Source organism: Anser cygnoides, chromosome 1 (assembly GCF_040182565.1).
Source record: "Anser cygnoides isolate HZ-2024a breed goose chromosome 1, Taihu_goose_T2T_genome, whole genome shotgun sequence".
Taxonomy (NCBI): domain Eukaryota; kingdom Metazoa; phylum Chordata; class Aves; order Anseriformes; family Anatidae; genus Anser; species Anser cygnoides.
Genome location: NC_089873.1, coordinates 208,657,384 through 208,675,788, shown reverse-complemented (window position 1 = coordinate 208,675,788; position 18,405 = coordinate 208,657,384). Strand labels below are relative to the sequence as shown.

General features: G+C 46.1%; 1 protein-coding gene across 2 annotated transcripts in view; it reads right to left on the bottom strand.

Annotated features, from left to right (window-relative positions):
* Window positions 1–4,823: 4,823 nt before the first annotated feature.
* RSF1 (remodeling and spacing factor 1) overlaps window positions 4,824–18,405 on the bottom strand; it is a 61,439-nt gene continuing 47,857 nt past the window's right edge. Inside the window, exons 13-16 of one of the 2 annotated variants that reach the window (XM_066989974.1) lie at window positions 18,010–18,217; window positions 16,606–16,829; window positions 14,160–14,351; window positions 4,824–12,363 (exon numbers count right to left, since the gene is read on the bottom strand). In XM_066989974.1, the coding sequence (XP_066846075.1) occupies window positions 11,789–12,363; window positions 14,160–14,351; window positions 16,606–16,829; window positions 18,010–18,217 (1,199 nt within the window). In that variant the 3' untranslated portion in view covers window positions 4,824–11,788. The remainder of the gene's footprint in view (window positions 12,364–14,159; window positions 14,352–16,605; window positions 16,830–18,009; window positions 18,218–18,405) is intronic. The other variant, XM_066989975.1, reaches the window with a different exon arrangement.

Below are 18,405 nucleotides of genomic sequence, written 5' to 3'. Positions count from 1 at the left end.
CCATGGCACCATCTCAGTCACCGTGTCACTGTGTCAATCACCATGTCACTGTGTCACCATGTCAGCCACCATGGCACAGTGTCACCATGTCACCATGTCAGTCACCATGGCGCCATGTCAGTCATCATGGCACCACGTCAGTCACTGTGGCACCATGTCACCATGTAAGGCACCATGTCACCATGTCACCATGGCGCCGTGTCAGTCACCATGTCACCGTGTCAGTCACTGTGTCACTATGTCAGCCACCATGTCACCATGTCACCATGTCAGCCACCATGGCACCATGTCAATCACCATGTCACCGTGTCACCGTGTCAGCCACCATGGCACCGTGTCAGTCACCATGGCACCATGTCACAGTGTCAGCATGTCAATCACCGTGTCACTGTGTCAGCCACCCTGTCACCGTGTCAGTCACCATGGCACCATCTCAGTCACCATGTCACCGTGTCAATCACCATGTCACCGTGTCAGCCACCATGGCACCATGGCACCGTGTCAGCATGTCAATCACCGTGTCACTGTGTCACTGTCAGCCACCATGTCACCATGTCAGTCACCATGGCACCATCTCAGTCACCATGTCACCGTGTCAATCACCATGTCACCGTGTCAGCCACCATGGCACCATGGCACCGTGTCACCATGGCACCGTGTCACTGTGTCGGTCACCATGTCACCATGTCACTGCAGAACTGTGTCATCATGGCACCCCAACATGGCGCTGAGGTGGTCTCCAATTCACATCAGGAATGATTTGGGCCATGGGTCTCTCTGTTGGGCTGCTAACAAAGGCAAAAATAAATCAACAGAGGTGCTTCTCAGCAGCCATCCCCGCATGCTCTAAGGGGAATTTCGGAGGGTGGCTGGCACCGCAGTGTCTGAGAGAGGCACATGAAGAAGAAAATGAAAGGGCCTGAGCTGCAGGAATGGTGTCACACCAGCCTTCCCTCAGCTGGGTGGTGGTGTGGGTGCAGGGCTGTGCTCAGGAGCCACCACAGGGCCACAGCCAGTGGCAGTGTGTTTTCTGGGGTGCCTGGGGTGTTCAGGGCCGTTCCCCATGCTTCTTCCCCTGGATTCACGCTGCTTCTGCAGAAAGCTGCCTTTATGGCTTTTGCTATTGCAGCAAAAAGCAGGGCTCACACCAGGGCAGGGTGAGTAAATAGGCAGAGTGGCTGGAAAGCTGTGCAGAGGAAAAGGATCTGGGGGTGCTGCTGGATGCTCACCTGAACATGAGCCAGCAGTGTGCCCAGGTGGCCAAGAAGGCCAACGGCATCCTGGTTGTATCAGGAGTAGTGCAGCCAGCAGGGACACGGAGGTGATCGTCCCCCTGGGCTCTGCTCTGGTGAGGCCGCACCTCGAGTGCCGGGTTCAGCTTTGGGCCCCTCACTACCAGAAGGACATCGAGGCCCTGGAGCGTGTCCAGAGAAGGGCTCCGAAGCTGGGGAAGGGCCTGGGACACAAGTCCTGTGAGGAGCGGCTGAGGGACCTGGGGGGGTTTGGGCTGGAGAAGAGGAGGCTCAGGGCAGGCCTTATTGCTCTCTGCAACTGCCTGAAAGGAAGGGGTGGGGAGCTGGGGGTCGGCCTCTGCTCACAGGTAACCAGTGATAGGAACAGAGGGAACGGCCTCAAGTTGTGCCAGGGGAGGTTCGGGTTGGAAATGAGGAGACATTTCTTCTCAGAAAGAGCAGTCAGGCATTGGGACGGGTTGCCCAGGGAGGTGGTGGGGTCACCGTCCCTGGGGGTGTTCAAGGCAAGGTCGGACGTGGTGCTTGGGGACATGGTTTGGTGGGTGACAGTGGTGGTAGGGGGTGGTTGGACCAGATGACCTTGGAGGACTTTTCCAACCTTAATGATTCTGTGGTTCTATGATCACCGCCTTCAATCCGCAGCAATGGAGCTGTCTCCATCTCTTGAAAACTGTCACTGAGACAGAACCGCTGTGAAGCTCTCTTCATCCTCAACAGACAAAGCTCTTCAGGTTGGCAAATCCATCAGCTGCAGCAGGGCAACATGTTCAGGAAGACCCCCCTGCAACTGTCAGCCTGCTACCATGGTTTGTAGCCTTCACTTTCATTACTTTAAGGAGTTAATTACTCAAGTGTGCAAACCCAGCATCTCACAAACACAGAGATTATTAACAGAATTATGTCTTCAACTTTAGGATAGGATAGGATAGGATAGGATAGGATAGGATAGGATAGGATAGGATAGGATAGGATAGGATAGGATAGGATAGGATAGGATAGGATAGGATAGGATAGGATAGTTCAGTTGGAAGGGACCTTCAAAGATCAAGTCCAACTGCCTGACCACTTCAGGGCTAACCAAAAGTTATCCAAATCCTCTTGAACACTGAAAAACTTTTCCTTCAAATCATTGAACATTTTTCCTTCTCTGGACTTTTCTAGTCCTAATCTTGGACAGCAAAGAGGCGAAGCGGCACATTCTGGAAAAAGAAAATGTGTGAAGAAGCCAGCGGGAATGAGAACATACGCGGCTCTTCTACGCTGAGCCTTTTGAGTGCTTTGGAAAGCTCCTCAACCACTCCTACCCATTTTGGACTCTGATTATGCAGATAGTTGTTATTCATACAATCACCTTGACAGAAATCAAAGAAAATTCCACAATGAGGTGAAATTTAAACATCGCTAGAATAGATTGAATAAAATGCCAGTGGCAGTAGATGAGGAAACCATCTTCAAGTTCGTCATGCCAAGAAATTACCAAAGTGCTCATCTGGAAACGAAATCCTACAACTTGTCCACAAACACAGACCAGACTGCAGCAGGTGGTAGGGTGTCCTGGTTCCAGTTAGGACAGAGTTAAGTAGCTCATAGTAGCTGGTAGGGTGCTATGTTTTGGATTAGGATGAGAAGAGCGCTGATAACATGCTGATGTTTTAATTGTTGCAGAGCAGTGTTTACACCAGGCCAAGGACTTTTCAGCTTCTTGCTCTGTCCTGCCAGCGAGCAGGCTGGGGGTGCAGCAGGAGCTGGGAGGGGACAGACCCAGGACAGCTGACCCAAACTGGCCAAAGGGGTATTCCATACCATCTGACGTCATGCTAAACAATATATAGGGGTGGCTGGCCGGGGTGGGGGGGCCGGCTGCTCGGGAATAGGCTGGGCATCGGTCAGCGGGTGGTGAGCAATTGCATTGTGCATCACTTGTTTCTTACACATTATTATTGTTAATACTATTATCATTATCACTATTATTATTATTATTGTTATTATTATTTTCCTGTCTTAATAAACTGTCTTTATCTCAACTCACAGGCTTCACTTTCCCGTTTCTCTCCCCCCATCCCAGAGAGGGAGGGGGGAGGGTGAGCGAACGGCTGTGTGGTGTTTAGCTGCCAGCCGGGTTAAACCACAACATAGGGTGAGATGGAATGTGTGAAAACACCCATTCACCGCACTTGGCAGTTACAAATGAACGTTTCTGCTCGTGCAGCTGCTGATTCCTGCCTATGTCAGTCACAGAGAGTCCTCAGCTCTCCTCCAGCCAGCTGGAAATCATGTGACAACTCCTTCAGATGGCTCTAGGTTAATTTTTCTGAACAGTTCAGGTTGAATTAAGGCACCGCGGTGGAGCAATACAGAGTTCGTTTCTCCTCCAGCGCACCAACATGAGTTTCTCTCGTGTTGCAGACCACTCCTCCAGAGGAAGACAGGACAAAGCATGGTTTAAGCCCAGATCGGGAAGCTGCTTTTGAGGCTAGGGCTTCAGGAGGAGCAGAAAGCCACATTCTCCTAATTCACAAGATCCAGATACTTTATACCCCAGTGCCAAGTCTTGAAGTTTGGGGTGAGTAGGCAGACATTCCTTACGTTCACAAACGAACCAGAATGGCGCCACTCAAAAGTTCTTTTTCTCAGCTGTAAGAGCTTAAAAAAGCACCTCGGGATCCACTTCCACGCTGATGCCTGAGCACTGGATGTCCAGGAGTGGTTCAGGCAGCCCGGGGCTGTGTTTAGGGCCAGCGGAGAGAGGCAGGTACCGGCCTGGGGTGGTGCAGGACGTCTTAGGACACCCCGCGGGACTCGCCACCTGATGGAGCCCGTTTCTCTTCCCTAACTGACTACACGGCACTGCCTGCTGCGGGGTGGCCGGTTCAGACTTCAGCATTTACTGCAAGATGATCGGAATCACGCTCAGAGGCTGTTAAAAATGCAAATGTAAAATTTTGGCATTTCATTTCCAGCAAGAGGATTCGGTTCACAGCAATTTCTCATCGCTACAGGGACATACAGGAGGTTAACTATAACCAGACACTGGAAAAAAAATATAAGATTGACGGGCTTCAGTGATTAGCACGGAGAGGAGTCATCCTTTTCCCAATTCATGCCTATCTCCCTGATTTTTTCATGTTAACAGTGTTCGCTGCCATAGCCATGTGTCAGAACACTTACGTTTTTAGTGCTTCTCTGCAGGCAGGCATGTAGTGGTTCTACACGTCTCGGCCTAAATAAAAGAGCCCAGCTCGTAAGAATTCCCCACTGCAGCGTTTATGTCGCTCCACCGCAAACACAACGAGTGTTGTAGCGTGAGGCAAACGCCAAACTCCGTCCGTGCTGCCGTTCGTTGTCAGCTGCCTGCAACATCATTGAAGCTGGATGCAAAAACCACGGAGCAGAGAGCACACACACGGAAAATCTTCACCACTGCACAAACAAGTCCATCAGATCTTCCCCGTCGTCAGGTCAGAGAAAGGAGAACTCAATTTTAACAAAATCGAGATAAAACACGAATTCTCCATTCCCGTGGCAAGGATAGGCAGCAGCTTCAACACACATTATACTTTGTACGTCGAGTTATTTCAATTTTTGTTTTTATTATGACAATTTACATGTCATATTTATATGAAAGAAATGACAGTAGATATTATAACAAAAAACATTATGAAAGAAAAGTTACACAATTAGGCCTACAAGCTATAAAATGGCTTCAGGCCCAGCTTATACACAAAGAGTTCTGACCAGAAGACTGTAGTGAGACAACGCTGAACAATTCATTAACAAAAATATTGGCACCAGCCTTAACATTTTTTTTTTTCTTTTTACTTCATTTACAAGGAATACAGTATTTAAACAGCTGTGTACTGCAAATCTAAAAACATTAGCTGTTATTAAACTGCAGTTAACCCTTTGAGCACTGAGGCCACCGTGACTTCCATTTTGAAAAGTTTTAATTCTGTGTTTCGCGTGCGTGCGGTGCTAGCGGTGGGAGGGGGGGGAAGACAGTGAAAGCACCACCCGATTTATGTGCAACGAGAAGAACGCTTCCAGTTTTGTTTTTTTTTTTTTTCAGCTCATCTCCCCCCCCTCCCACACACGCAGCGTGCGTCCCCTCGGTCCTTTCCCTTTGCTGCTGCGGCAAGCCACAGCCGAAGGGATTTAACAGCGAGGTTCGGGACTCGCGAAACGCACGGGTTAAACTCTGCGAAGAGCTCAGCTTGTGGGACTTTACTGTGGCAACTCTCTAGAGAAAGGAAACAAAAAGGAGGCCAACTGTGAACGAGACCATTTTTAAGGAACCCAAGGTTTTCTTTGAGACCATGCAAACAGCACGCAGGAGTAAGACAAAACTGTATCTCGTGTAAGTATCTCTTAAATTTCTTAATAACCTTATTTTCTAAGAGACCTACCTGGCAGTTTGGATCTAATTCTCACAGGAGGCTGGAGGATCATCCTACAAGCAAGTAACCCCATCTGTACTATCAGGGGCAGTGAACGCACCCAGCGTTTGTCCAGCAGCTGCCTAAACCTCTGCGCTATTTGAGACCCGTCGTGCACGCTGAGAACAGCGACGTTCTGCTTGTCGAACACCACCTCGGGGCTGCTGCGGGTCTTTCAGGGAGGGCTGTGCAACACAGGGAGAAACCAGCAACCCGACTGGCATTAAAACCGAATCACTTCAATGCAATTAAGGGGGGGAGTACCATTTTAATGAGTATAGCATAAGGTTCTGTACAAGATTTTAGAGTCCATATAATGAGCATGACATGGAAAACTAAACGAGGCGTAGAGTTATGACTTGATCTCCTTCTCTACCACTAACTCGAGTAGCAGATTAGTATCTATTAAGGACTTTTAATTGCTCTAACTAACAAATGGTGCACTGGTAACTAGGCCTATCGTGTTTTAGTAGGACTTTATCCCCTTGGAATCATTGAAGTCAGGTTCTGACAGACTAACCTAAGCATCACTGATCAGTTTAGCTGTGCGGGACACGAGAAGAGGAGCGAACAACAAAGCAAACTGCGCGGCCTCTGACCAGCGTCCCCAAAGGCGGCCGCCACCACGATTCTCTGCGGACCGATCCTAATTTCCTCCGCATCCACGCTGCGCTGGCGGAACGGTTCCCTCAAGGGAAGAGGCCGTGAGTAGATTTTTTCCTGTTGCTTTGAAGGTCAGGGTGAGAAGAGGAGGGCGTCGGGATGAGTCTCTCAAACGGAGACCTTCCTTTTGAAATACAGTCTTTAAAGGGCAAGTCAGAAGCAGATTTGGGGCCTGTCCAAGACCCGTCTTGCAAATTGCGGGGGTTTGCATCCACGTTTTTCCGCTCCGCTTCCCTCCACCCATTCCCCGCCTCCTGCTGCCGCTGGAAGAGCGCTCCGACAGCAGGAGAAGCCGACTCGGTCTGCACCTGGGGAACCAGTGAGACTGACTATACACAAAGTGCTGCAAAGTGCAACAGTAAACCAACCGAAGGACTAGAGCGGCTCCGCCCTTCAGTTTTCGTTAGTAACCTTTGGGGTTATATGTAGCAATAGGAGATATATTTGCAGACACACCTGCCTTCCTTAAGCATGTGTCCTCTCTAACTGCTATATTGCCCCCTCTCCTGCTCCTAAGCTCAGGGGCGGGGTGCCAGCATTTACAAAATGATAGTCAAAAACCCAAGTGGTAGGACTTACTTTTAATTGCAGTTACATCTGGAGCCTTTACACCGCATAACTCAATTATAAAAACTTCTTATCTACTTTAGAGTGTTCTATTCTTTCCTCCAGAAGCTGTACACAATCTTTTTTTTTTTTTTTTTAAGTGTCATACTAAGCAATATACATCTTTTGCAATATACAAAATAAGTTAAATTACTCTGAAGCGTTGGGACAATCAATTCCCAAGCACACGTTTTTTGCCGTTTGGAACTACCTCATTTAGTTACACCTAATCTAAAATAAGAGCTCAATAAGTGATGCACGTTTTCAGAAATGACAAGCAATCTTCAACACCCCAATTGCCGGGTGTCCAGCTTCAGAGATCGTTTTCAACTCAGAAACGTTTCTGAAGCCAGAGCTTTCCGTGAGGGCTCAGACTGGGTACCCAACTCTATAAAGCATCAAAAATTAGTCATTTAGAATTTTTTCTTACATCGGTATATGCTGGAAAAAAAAAATAAGTATTGGTTCTGATGTATTTTTTATTTCCTGTCTTACAGCATTCGAAGCGATCTAGTCCCTGCCCCACCTGTTACAGAAGGGGAGGAAGAAAAATAAGACAACCGGGAGACGTGGGCTTGGTCCTGCACGTCCTTATTTCAGACCACAGTCCTAAATGCTCCTACAGAGGTTTTAAATGCTCTAGGAATTGCAGAATTGTGCTCTTCTCACATGAATTTCTGGAGTTTCCCCCACCATATTCAACACGTTTCGTTTTCCAGAAAGTTACTGTATTAAGGTATTTGCTATTTTCTCTCTATATTTATACGTTAAAGGATTTTTATATACCCCATGAATTGGAAGCATACTTCAAATGCGAATAGGTACCACGGGTGCGCACTGCACATTACATCCACAACACGAGTCTGTGAGTAGTAGTCACTGCACATCTACCAAACCAACCCTCAGCGCCTACCTAGCGCCGTTTTGACCTAGATGACACAAATCTCTTGCTCAGATCGGGTCTGGGGACTGGGATTACTGCCATCATTTATTTAGATTACTGTGTACAAAGTGAATTAAAAAAGCGGGTGCCACAAAAAAAATAATAAAAATCCTAATTTACTTTTCATAAAAGAAGTTTGTGAAAATATGTAACCTGAAACAATTACTTGGAAGTTGAGACCAGGCCTTCCTACTGAAGAGCATCGAACACCAAGCTGTAAGCGCCTGAAAAGAGAGGTAAGGGACACCCTGGCAGAGAACTATTAAAATCACTAAATGATTGCAGCATCCAGAGACCCATAGAGTTCAAATGATGAATATTCAGATAAATCGGAACAAGTGCACCGCTACCATACGCTTTTCTTTTGGGAACATACATTTTTGCCTTGAGGTTCTTTGAGTAAGATATCTCACAAAGCGTTCAGACAGCGATTAGAAATCAGGAGCGAGCAGACAACGAGTCCCCCCCAGGCCTTTAGCTCCCACTGTACGAAGAGCGACTGAGACATTTTAATCCAAAGAAATCTTGAAGGTGACCAATTTAGAAAAAAAAAAAAGCATCTGTTTCTCTCAAGTGCTGGTAGAACAGAGCAATCCTTTCATTAAAAAATCAGGAAGATGCTGTTAATTCTATAACAGAATTAATATGTACAAAGGCAAACTATCAGGGTTCAGAGCTGGTTGTTCAGCACCGATCTTCCTACAGGATTTCAACACCAAGGGGTTTTGGTAGCTTGGTGATGTTGTTTTCCATTTTTAAATCAAAAATATGCTCAGGCTTAGGAGATTTGATAACTAAAGACAGCAACGGCGGTGAAGTTTTGAGCTCTTAATTCTGGCACCCTTCTGGCTCAGTTACCGCCCCGCGTTCCTTACTGCAGGGCGGCCGCGCCACGCGCTTTCTGTCTCAACCCCACGAGCTGTGTGCGGGATGACAACCCGGCGTCGCGCCGCTTTGTGGCACACGACGACGCCCGCTCCCCACGCATTTACAGTTCCTTCCCCTCTCCAGTGCTACTTGAAGCTCAAACTTCAGACATTTAACTTCTGATCGCAGGACGAGGACAGAAGAGCACAAGGTGCAGACACCGAAACACCCGGAGGACGACCCCACACACGTAACGCAACGGCACGAACCCCGCGTGGCAGCCAGCTGGCCTCAGGCCTGAAAACGACAACTTCCCAAACAGATCGCGCATTTCCCAGCAAGCAGCAAGCCTCAGAAAGGAGAGAAAAGGTAAGTTTTAAAACGTTAGCCTTTCTAGGACGTTTTGGCAGATCTCACTCGCACAAACTAGCCTAAGGGAGAACTCTGGATCCCAGGGGACGACGCTCTCTCAGGTTTCAAAGGTGGCTTCTGAGAAGACCAAAGATTTGGCTTTCCTAGCGACCTACAGACAGTAAAACCTCGTGACAAGGTGTCTTCCCACATTCATAAAACTCGGCGCTCCCGATGTAAGCTTCAATGCTCCACTTCTGCTTCCTGGCCTCTCCTGCTTTTACACCGCTCCCTAACGCAGCGCTCCATTTTTTCCCGGTTTCTAAATTTGGTGTTTTAACTCCTTGGTGTTTTCCCACATGCATTATTACTTGCTCACTAATCATTTAACGTTTGGGCTGCCTCTACAAGCAAGAATGTTCGCTACAGCACCAATCGGACAACTGAAAGGCTCCATCTGGCAGCAGAACAGATTATGGCACTGCCAGAAGAAATGAGAAATCGCTGGTTGCTGCATGGGAATCAGACAGTTTGCACTGCGAATATTAAAACTGCTTAGCAATTATTAACATTAAAAAGTGGAAGCCATCTGTTCTTGCTTGTTTCAAAACACGAGTATATTAGACATGCAGAAGCACTACATTTAGGCATCGCCTAGGCAAAGACAAATGCTCTGGGAGCCCAAATGCTACAAACGCTTTTAAGAACGTCCTGAACTTCTGTGGCTTTTCACGACCCTGTTTTAATGTCTGCTCATGAAAACTGTGAAGAGCTGGTAAGGTGGAAAAATATTTCATCTTAATGGCACTGAATTCATTTAGAGAGTGATTTCTCTGGCCGAACTCGTGGAGAGGGAGGTGGGTAACAGAAAGAAGACTCCCAAGGCCAGAAGGCAGGTGTTTGGGACCTAGGTTTTCTAGAGAGGTATTTAGTAAAGGCCTAATGCCGGTTTCATCACAAGAAAACAGAAGTGCTCAATGACTGACTAGTAAATACAATACAATGGAAGGGAATCAGGTGGGGCAGGAAAGGAGAACTCACTCCTCAGTGGCAGCAGCAGTTTTGGTGCATCCATTGCCGGCAACGGACATAAACACCAGTCAAAAATCCAAATCTCAGAGCGAAAGGATTAATAGATGTGACCTTTTTGGATTTCAACGCTTGGCAGATCTGTCTGAGCTGTCTGTGTGCTACAACACGTACAAATGCTACAGCCTGCATCTTAATTCAGAACGAAGAGAAAACTCAATGCTACCCAAAACAAATTTCAGCTCTGCTCTTTCTTATGTGCCCCATGATATTTTTTTTCTTTTGTAGTATCCATTTTTTTTCTTACTTTTTGTGAATAAAAGCACATATCACTTCATGCCCACTCAAAAGGTGATGAGATGTCTTGGAGTCAAGCGTTTTCTCTCAGAAACACTGCCTTCTTGAAATCAGTTGGTCACATGGCAATTATTAAAATGTATTTTAAGAAAATTCTAATGGCCAAAGGCCAACACTACATTCAAAACCTGCTAATACATCCAGGCAGATAAGTAAAATCAAAACAAAAACACACACAAACCCCAAACAGAAAACCTCCAAAAGGAAAACTGTTCCATTTGTTTACTTCAATTTGAAGTAGATATTAAGGACATGAATGGACCAGTCACGGTTTATTTGAAAATCCCTCAATCCTTTGATGCGCTGTAATTCTGTGGTCAACGCAGTTTGTACAAACACATTTCGTTCAGAATACTCCGACAGAAGGTGAAACTCAAGTGGCCAGGCAGCTACTGCAGGGTTCTTTTGTCTGTCAACGTTTGCAGCACGTCAAGATGCCTTCCAACTTACAGACTAACTTCGTATCAACGCGTCCTCCCTCTAGACACCGTGCATCGAAGATCGTCTGACGGGCTATGCGTGAGATCGCCTCGTAAATTCATCGCTAGCATGTTTCGACTGTCAAAAACTTCATTACAGTACACTTTACTGTACAAACACTTTAAAGGATGTTTATTAGGAAAGTCTGCAAGTCATAATGGATAGCAGAGTTCTTGTTTATGGTACCTTCTTGGCCTCTAGTAATTCTGTTTGCCTCCAGTATTAAAATCAAACTGCTTCCATGAAGGTGATTACTAAAATGAGCTATGGTATGTTAACCTACAACTCACAAAATGCGACAGTACAGACATTAATTTTGAGACTGTCTGTTAAGTTGTAATCTAAGTTGTGAACATTTAAATATAATATATATCTCATATGAAAAAGCTAAAGCACAAGTGCTTCTGCATCCCCCCACCCCGTGAGCCAAACCCACCCCAGTTCCGGTTTGGGCCCTGACCGATTTGGAATGCTTTCTTAGGCCACCCATTTCCACAAATTTGTATGCACTCAGGAAATATAAAGTCAAAAATATACAAATCTCTTGTTGTTATAAGGTTTTTGTGAGTGAAATTACCCAGGACCATGGACTTGGAAGGAGAAGGGGGGGAAGAGGGAATTTACAGCAATTCTTCTTCAAAGTTCAAAACTGGTCACTTCACAGAAAGACTGCAGGACTGGTGAAATTCTTGCTTCTAAAAAGTGATACTGTAGTGGAGAATTTTCTAGGAAAAATAAAACAGCTTTTAATAACTGGCCCGCTGGTATGAGCTACCGTGGAATAAATTAGCACAAAAATGGAAGTCTTATAACTGTTCACTGTTACAGACGTAATCAACAAGGTCAGTCACTCTCAAAAGTTCGTCTTCGTCTTCCTCCGGCCCTACCGCTTCCTGCCCGCTCCCCGTCCCGTTGGGCGCCAGGCTGGCGCTGGCTGTGCTGTCCTTGGGGGCTTGGGTCTTCTCACTGGGTTTGCCAATCAAGTTCTCAATGGTTTTACCTGGGCTCTGTCCGTTGGTGGAAGGCAAGTCCACCAGGCTGTAGTCCAAAGGGCTCTCTACTTTCCCTACGTTATCAAAGTCATCCTCTTCGTCGCTTTCTATCCGGTAGCAGTGCTTCTTGGCGTTGTCTTGAGGAGCCTGGGGTGCCGGCAGCTTGTTTGCAGGAGCGGGGTTCTCTGCGTCGTCGTTCGCGTTCTCGCAGTTGTCTTCGTCGTCTGTTTCGATCCGGTTCAGCCGTTTGCGGACAGGCCTCTCTTCGTCTTCCTCGTCCTCTCCTTCCTCCTCGGAGTAGTCGTCTGTGCTTCGCCGACGCTTTCGAATCAAGCGCTTCGACTCCTTTGTGGAATCGTCATCTTCCGAGTTCTTGGATGTGTAGCTCTCTGCAACGAGCAGCAGACTTAAAGCTGTTAGCAAACGGGTGCACGCACAACAGCCACGCGTTCTTATTCTTTCATCTTTCACCCTCAACGAAAAGCCGTCCCTCTCTCACCATACACATTCAGTCTCCTTCCTCAGGCCCCAAACACAGCAAAATGCTTGCTTGCTTTTAAATTTCAAAGAAACTGCCCAAACAGCAAAGCCCAACAAGCTGCTGCTGTTCTGTTTTGGGTCTGAGAAGTACCACAGGCTCCGGAGGCCGGTGCAAACACCCCCAAGTGGTGACTGCATGTCAGCAATGACACACAGCTGCATCCCTATATCACGACACCTATTTTACACCCTTCCAGAAACTGAGGGCCCAAATAATGGCTGCGCTATCTTCAAAATATCTATAAATATATATACACGTGCATACAGCTATACTATCCCCATACATAACTTCTTTCCAAGTATACGAACACCGCTTAAACGCCCCCAGAAGGTTGCTGCCCTTTAATAGAAGGCCTTTTTTTTTTTTTTTCTGGCAAACTGGAATATTGCCTGCACGCTGACAGCCTTTACGCTGCCCCTTGGTGGCTTAGGTGAGAAAAGACAGACTGAAAAATACCATTGGCTTTCTCCTTCCTATTGTCACGAGAAATGTGTGTGGATTGCTGTTTTTAAAGGTGTTATTCAGAGTAGGTTCAAGTTGCTGGAGACTCCATCTGAGCTCCAGTACGTTCAACGTCGTTACATTTCCAGCAGCTGTTACGTACCTCATGACACATTAGAACTGTGGGAAACTACTGGAGTAGGGTTAAGTAGCATTGGGTTTAATACGCCGAAAGCCAGTACCAAAAATACCCAAGGAAAGGGGCTTTCGTGTAGGACAGACCCCATCAGTCAGGCACTGTTTGAAGTCACGATGCAGGCAGCAAAACACTCAGCCGCCACGGAGCTGACAGATTTTTAGCAGGCAGCCTGCACACCTTATTTCTGAGGACAGACTGCGTATCGAGGATCGAGTTTTCAAGGCATTACGTCCTTGTTTCCCTTCAGGGAAGAGGATCCTGTACCACGCTGTAAACTCGGGCCAGCACTTCCCAAACTTACCTACGAGAAGTCAGAGGCGCTCAGCCTGCCGAGTGCGGCGGGTTTTCTGAGGAGCCCTGGCATCCACCGCAACCCGCAGGGCTCGGCGTCTCTGAGCGCCGGACAGGAGGCGTCTCATGAGCGGGGTGTCCAGAATGCAAAGGACCCAAAGCCAGTGGTTGTTTTAGTAAGAGATAATAGGGCAGCTAAACACACACCAGGTGCTCACGGGGTGACGGGCATTAGTGGGAGCAGGCTTCCTCTGTAACAGCACCTGGCGATATACCTACACTTAGCACAGCACCTTCGAACAGGACATTGAGTAGGGACTGAAAAAGGCTGAGCTGGCAGGGAGAATTGTAGGGTGGCACAGATACAAGCAGTAACAGCCTTTCTCTTGCAAAAGAGAATCTTTAAAGACTCAGGGGAGGACGTTTTGTGGCCTCTTAACGGAAAAGTGGCCGAATAGTTACATTAATGATAGTGGGGGAATCCCAGCAGTCCTTGCCAGACACAGAAAATCCCACCTGGAAGGCAGGAGGGGGGCAGCAATGGCTTTGAGAAGTAACTGTAACGGCATGTCATAGTGGGCTGTTTCAGAAGGAAACAGTTTCTGAGAAACATCAAGGAACTCTAGCAAGAAAATTCACAGGGCACCTCTGAATTACACCGAGTTTTCTCCTGACATACACCAGCTCTTGCAATCACGGACTGCTCATTTTACCTTCGCTGTCCGAGGTGGAGAGCCTGCGTTTATGAACTCTTCTCAACTCCTTTCCGTATCGGACACTTTTCTGGGAGCCATCGCTTTCTGAATCTTCCTTGTAGTTAACTTGTCTCTTCTGATTCCGCCTTGATCTTCTCCTCCTGGTTTCCAGGTAATCGTCATCGCTGTAATCTGTGTAATCGCCGCTCTCTGTGCAGAAGGGAACAGCCAGGTCCGTTACTCCATTAAAGCAAAACTCAACTATTTAGATAAGCTTTAGAGCAACATTAATAAAATCACGCACTCTTCCAGCATGGAAGAGTCTCAGCCAGCACGCCTCATTGCCCTGACCTGTTCCAGGCTCACGCATCAGTTCCCCCTCTCACTGTCAGTGCAGAATTGCTTAATTTTAAAATCTCCTTGCAAACCTTTCTCCATCAAACTCCTCCAGAACAGGTCTGCTTCCTGTGCTTTTGTTCCCTCTACTGGTGCCAGAGCTGCCTCCTCTACAATTCCTGATGGCTGAAACAACCTGACTGATTCCGAGTGACGACACACACATTACTGCTCCCACTGGGAAGTCCTTCCTGGCTTGTACGTTTACATTCAGTGTACTCAAATAATTTTCAAAATAAGTAGATGAAAAAAAAGAAAAAACAATGACACAGTGAGAATCCAGGTAAAATTTGACTTAGAAATATTAAATCGTTAACAATAAAAATCTGGCTTAAAAGTTTGCTTACAACAGAAACCGTAGAGAAGAATTTTACAGCAATTCCCAGTTCTTCCTGCCCCAGACTACTGCACCTACTGTCTCTACGAATTAAATTTACTTAAATTTTCAGTACTTGACAATAGATTTTACAGCAACTTTTGCTGCTTTTTCACAGAGCTGTGCCAGAATAATTATCCTGAGGTCACAGTACATTTCTGTGTGGGTCACCAAATGTTCTTAAGTTGCTGACTGACATCAGTCACAGGTCAAAGTAGCAACCCTCTTTACCTCCTACAATGTTAGAGAAAGGATCAGAGCAAGTCGGCACAAACAACCACCTTCAGAAAAAAACTCCATCTCTGGAGACTGAAAACAGCCACTCACAGGGCACGTTATTTCTTTAGATCAAGACAGGGTTAAGGCAGGATCCTGAGGGACTATAACAGGGTAAAGAAAAACACAGTTAGATGTATAAGGAATGACATTGGAATCAGCGAGGCAAGGCTCTACCTACAGCATTTTGCCAGAAACGGAAGAAAATTATATTTTTATTCAGTGTCTCCTCTTTCTGCTCTTTTTTAAACAGGGCGCTTTGGATGGTACAGTACGGGGTGCTGACTTTCTCACAGATGTCCACCATGTCCACCAGCGTCCACCAGCGAACAAATAGATTTGCTCACAGGCATTACAGAGTAGATGATCGATCTCTTTAGTTCCCCTCTAGCTTCTGCACATATCTTCATTAGTAACAGCTTACGTTTAGGGCACTGACGCATTTGGGACAGGGAGACAGCAAGGGGATGCAGCTGTCTTAATCTGCCCATGCATTAACCCTCCTTTTGGATACCAGCACCTCAAAGCCACCTACTCCAACACACTTGTCTATATTTGAGAGAGACAGAGAAACCGCTGGAAAGGTAACACTCTCCGTATGACAAGTTAACACCCCAGAGTACTTACTAGCTTAAATTCACAATAAAATAAGTAAGGGTGAGTATATATCTGGCACTTTTTAGTACTGAATCTCCAATGACGCAGAAACACAGAGGACGGTCTTCAGAGAACGACGCAAATCGCCAAAAGCTGTGCATGTTTTATACATATTATTCACACACTTTAAATTGTGCAAACAGAAACTGAACTGCCTGAAGGACAAGCAGAATGAAGTGAATTACTAGGTGCGACAAAGTCTTTAGTTACTACAGATGAGAAAGGATAAATGCAGAAGGGACAGATTCAAGGTGTTACGGTCTGCTTTGATGCCCGCCGGAGAACACACCATGCCATGCAACGGCTCACTGCAGCTGAAGGAATTATTTGTCCATACAAAGCGAGGGAAAATGTTTCTTTCAGAAGAAGCTTTTTCAGTTTATACAGAAGGTCTTCAAACAGATGTAAAGAAGTATATTTTTGTCTCCGTCCTTTGTTTTCCCTGCAATCATGTTCCAAACAGGAAGGTACGGGATAGCTGAAGCTGTCCACAAAGGACAAACCATAACAGAAGCATACATTTAAATATATATTTATTTAAAATGCCAAGAAGCCAGTACTCTGGAGTAGTTTCCTTCAGAATACTCACAGCAGAACAAGCAGTAAGCTGCTTTACAGACAGGAAGCAAAGATGACATATGACTTGGCCACAGCAACCAAAACCATTAATGTCAAAGTCCTGACAGGAGACTGAGACTTCCACTCCTCCTCTCTCCAGCACAAAGTATTAAATGCTTTTAGAGGACTATTTATACTCACCAGATTCTCTGCTAGAATTGTCTTCAGAATCTTCATCTTCATCATCCTCAGAGTATTTTTTCTTGACTGTTTTCCTTCGTAACCGCCGGCTTTGCCTCATGGGCCTGGAGAGGTGTCGCCGGGATATGCGGGCACAGAACTCGGAATCGCTGTCCTCGTTTGATGGCGGGTCGTCTTCACTTTCATCCAGATTTTCCTCCGATATAACAAACTCGTCCTGAGATCTGTTCAGAGAGAGACCACAGACAACAGAGATATCTGAAACAAAGGATCAAAACGTGACCTCCATTTTATGAGCAAGTAATAAACGCAAAGCACTGCCTTTAACAAACGGGCACAACTTTTATAGAAATAATGTGTACTAAAGATCCAGAGAGCAAACTGCTGTCACTGGCATTAAGTTTCAGTCGCGTACTGGGGAGATAGCTTTACAGGGCGTGACATTACGCAGCAGATCAGAATAGCAGGTGACTACGAATGCTACATCAAACTGAGACTGCATTTGGCCGCCAGCGGAATGTAAATTCCAGTACAACATTCAGAAGGCGTTCAGCAGAGAACTGATTTGAAAATGCATGAGCACACTTTAACAGACCGATGCGCTATTAATTCCGTGAGATTTCCAAACGCTACATTGATTGATTGGAAATTTCCAGCACATTTTGCTTAACTATTCAGGGTGCCACCGAAAATTCCTTGGCAAAGTCACATGTGAAGAAAAAGCTCAAGAAATATTTGCATTTGTGTTGTGTAAGTTATCCATAAACTTAGTAAACTGACCATATGACTGGTGTAAAACTTAAAAAGTTAATGGTAAAGAGCCTAAACCTCCATTATGTTTCTTCATTGAGGCATAAAGAAAATCTAAAATTATTATTAATCGTTTAACTTTAGGAATTGCCCAGTCTGAAAGATGAGAAATGCCAGGGAAAAAGAACTACAGTAAGCTAAAGCAATATTCATTTAGTGCCTAAACCTTCACATAACTGTTTTCTATAGTATAAACCTCCTGACTGTGTTCAAACTCTACCTTTTAGAAAGCAAAAATCAAGAATTGATTTCGGAACCCACGTGTCAGGGTGGAGAATTTCACTCTTCCGATTTCTAAATGGCAATCACGCCAAATAAAAATCCCACAAAACATGACATTTTCAAAAGGAAAGAGCCTGCCTCATTTCAGTTATGTCTTTGTTAAGGATACGTTCTGCTTAAAAAGCAGGTTGGATGATTTGCAGTGCAGTTTTTCCAGCACAATTACGTTCCACTAGGCCAGGAGTACTTTTGCTGGCACTGTGCGGTGGTGTTCCAGAACAGGACACACACCCCTAATCACCGTTTTAGGGGCACTGCAGAGTCGCAGAAACCTGTAGCAGCCAGGGAGTGGAAGCTAAACTGCAGACCTACCCATCGCTGATCTTAAATTCATCCTCGCTCTCTTCTTCATCCAGGTTACTGTCACTATCCAGGTCGTTTAGTCGCCGTCGTTTCTTGCGCCGTGCTGCAGCGGCCCGTTGTGGTCGCTTGTTTTCTTTCCTTTCTTCCTCTAGGATTGTGGAAATGTCTTTCCCACGGTGACCTGTGATATTAGACATGTCTTTGCCTCTGCCAATGCCTGAATTCAGTGAGAGAAAGGGGAAAATAAGAACAAGTTTATTTTTATTTAACTTCACACACATCTTTCTTCCACGTCTCTAGCTTCGGTTTATTTTCTGTAACACAGAACAATTTTTTCATGCAAGACACTGGCTGGGGTCTTGTTCCTGACACACACAGCCCCAGCTGCGGTCACTTGGAAATACT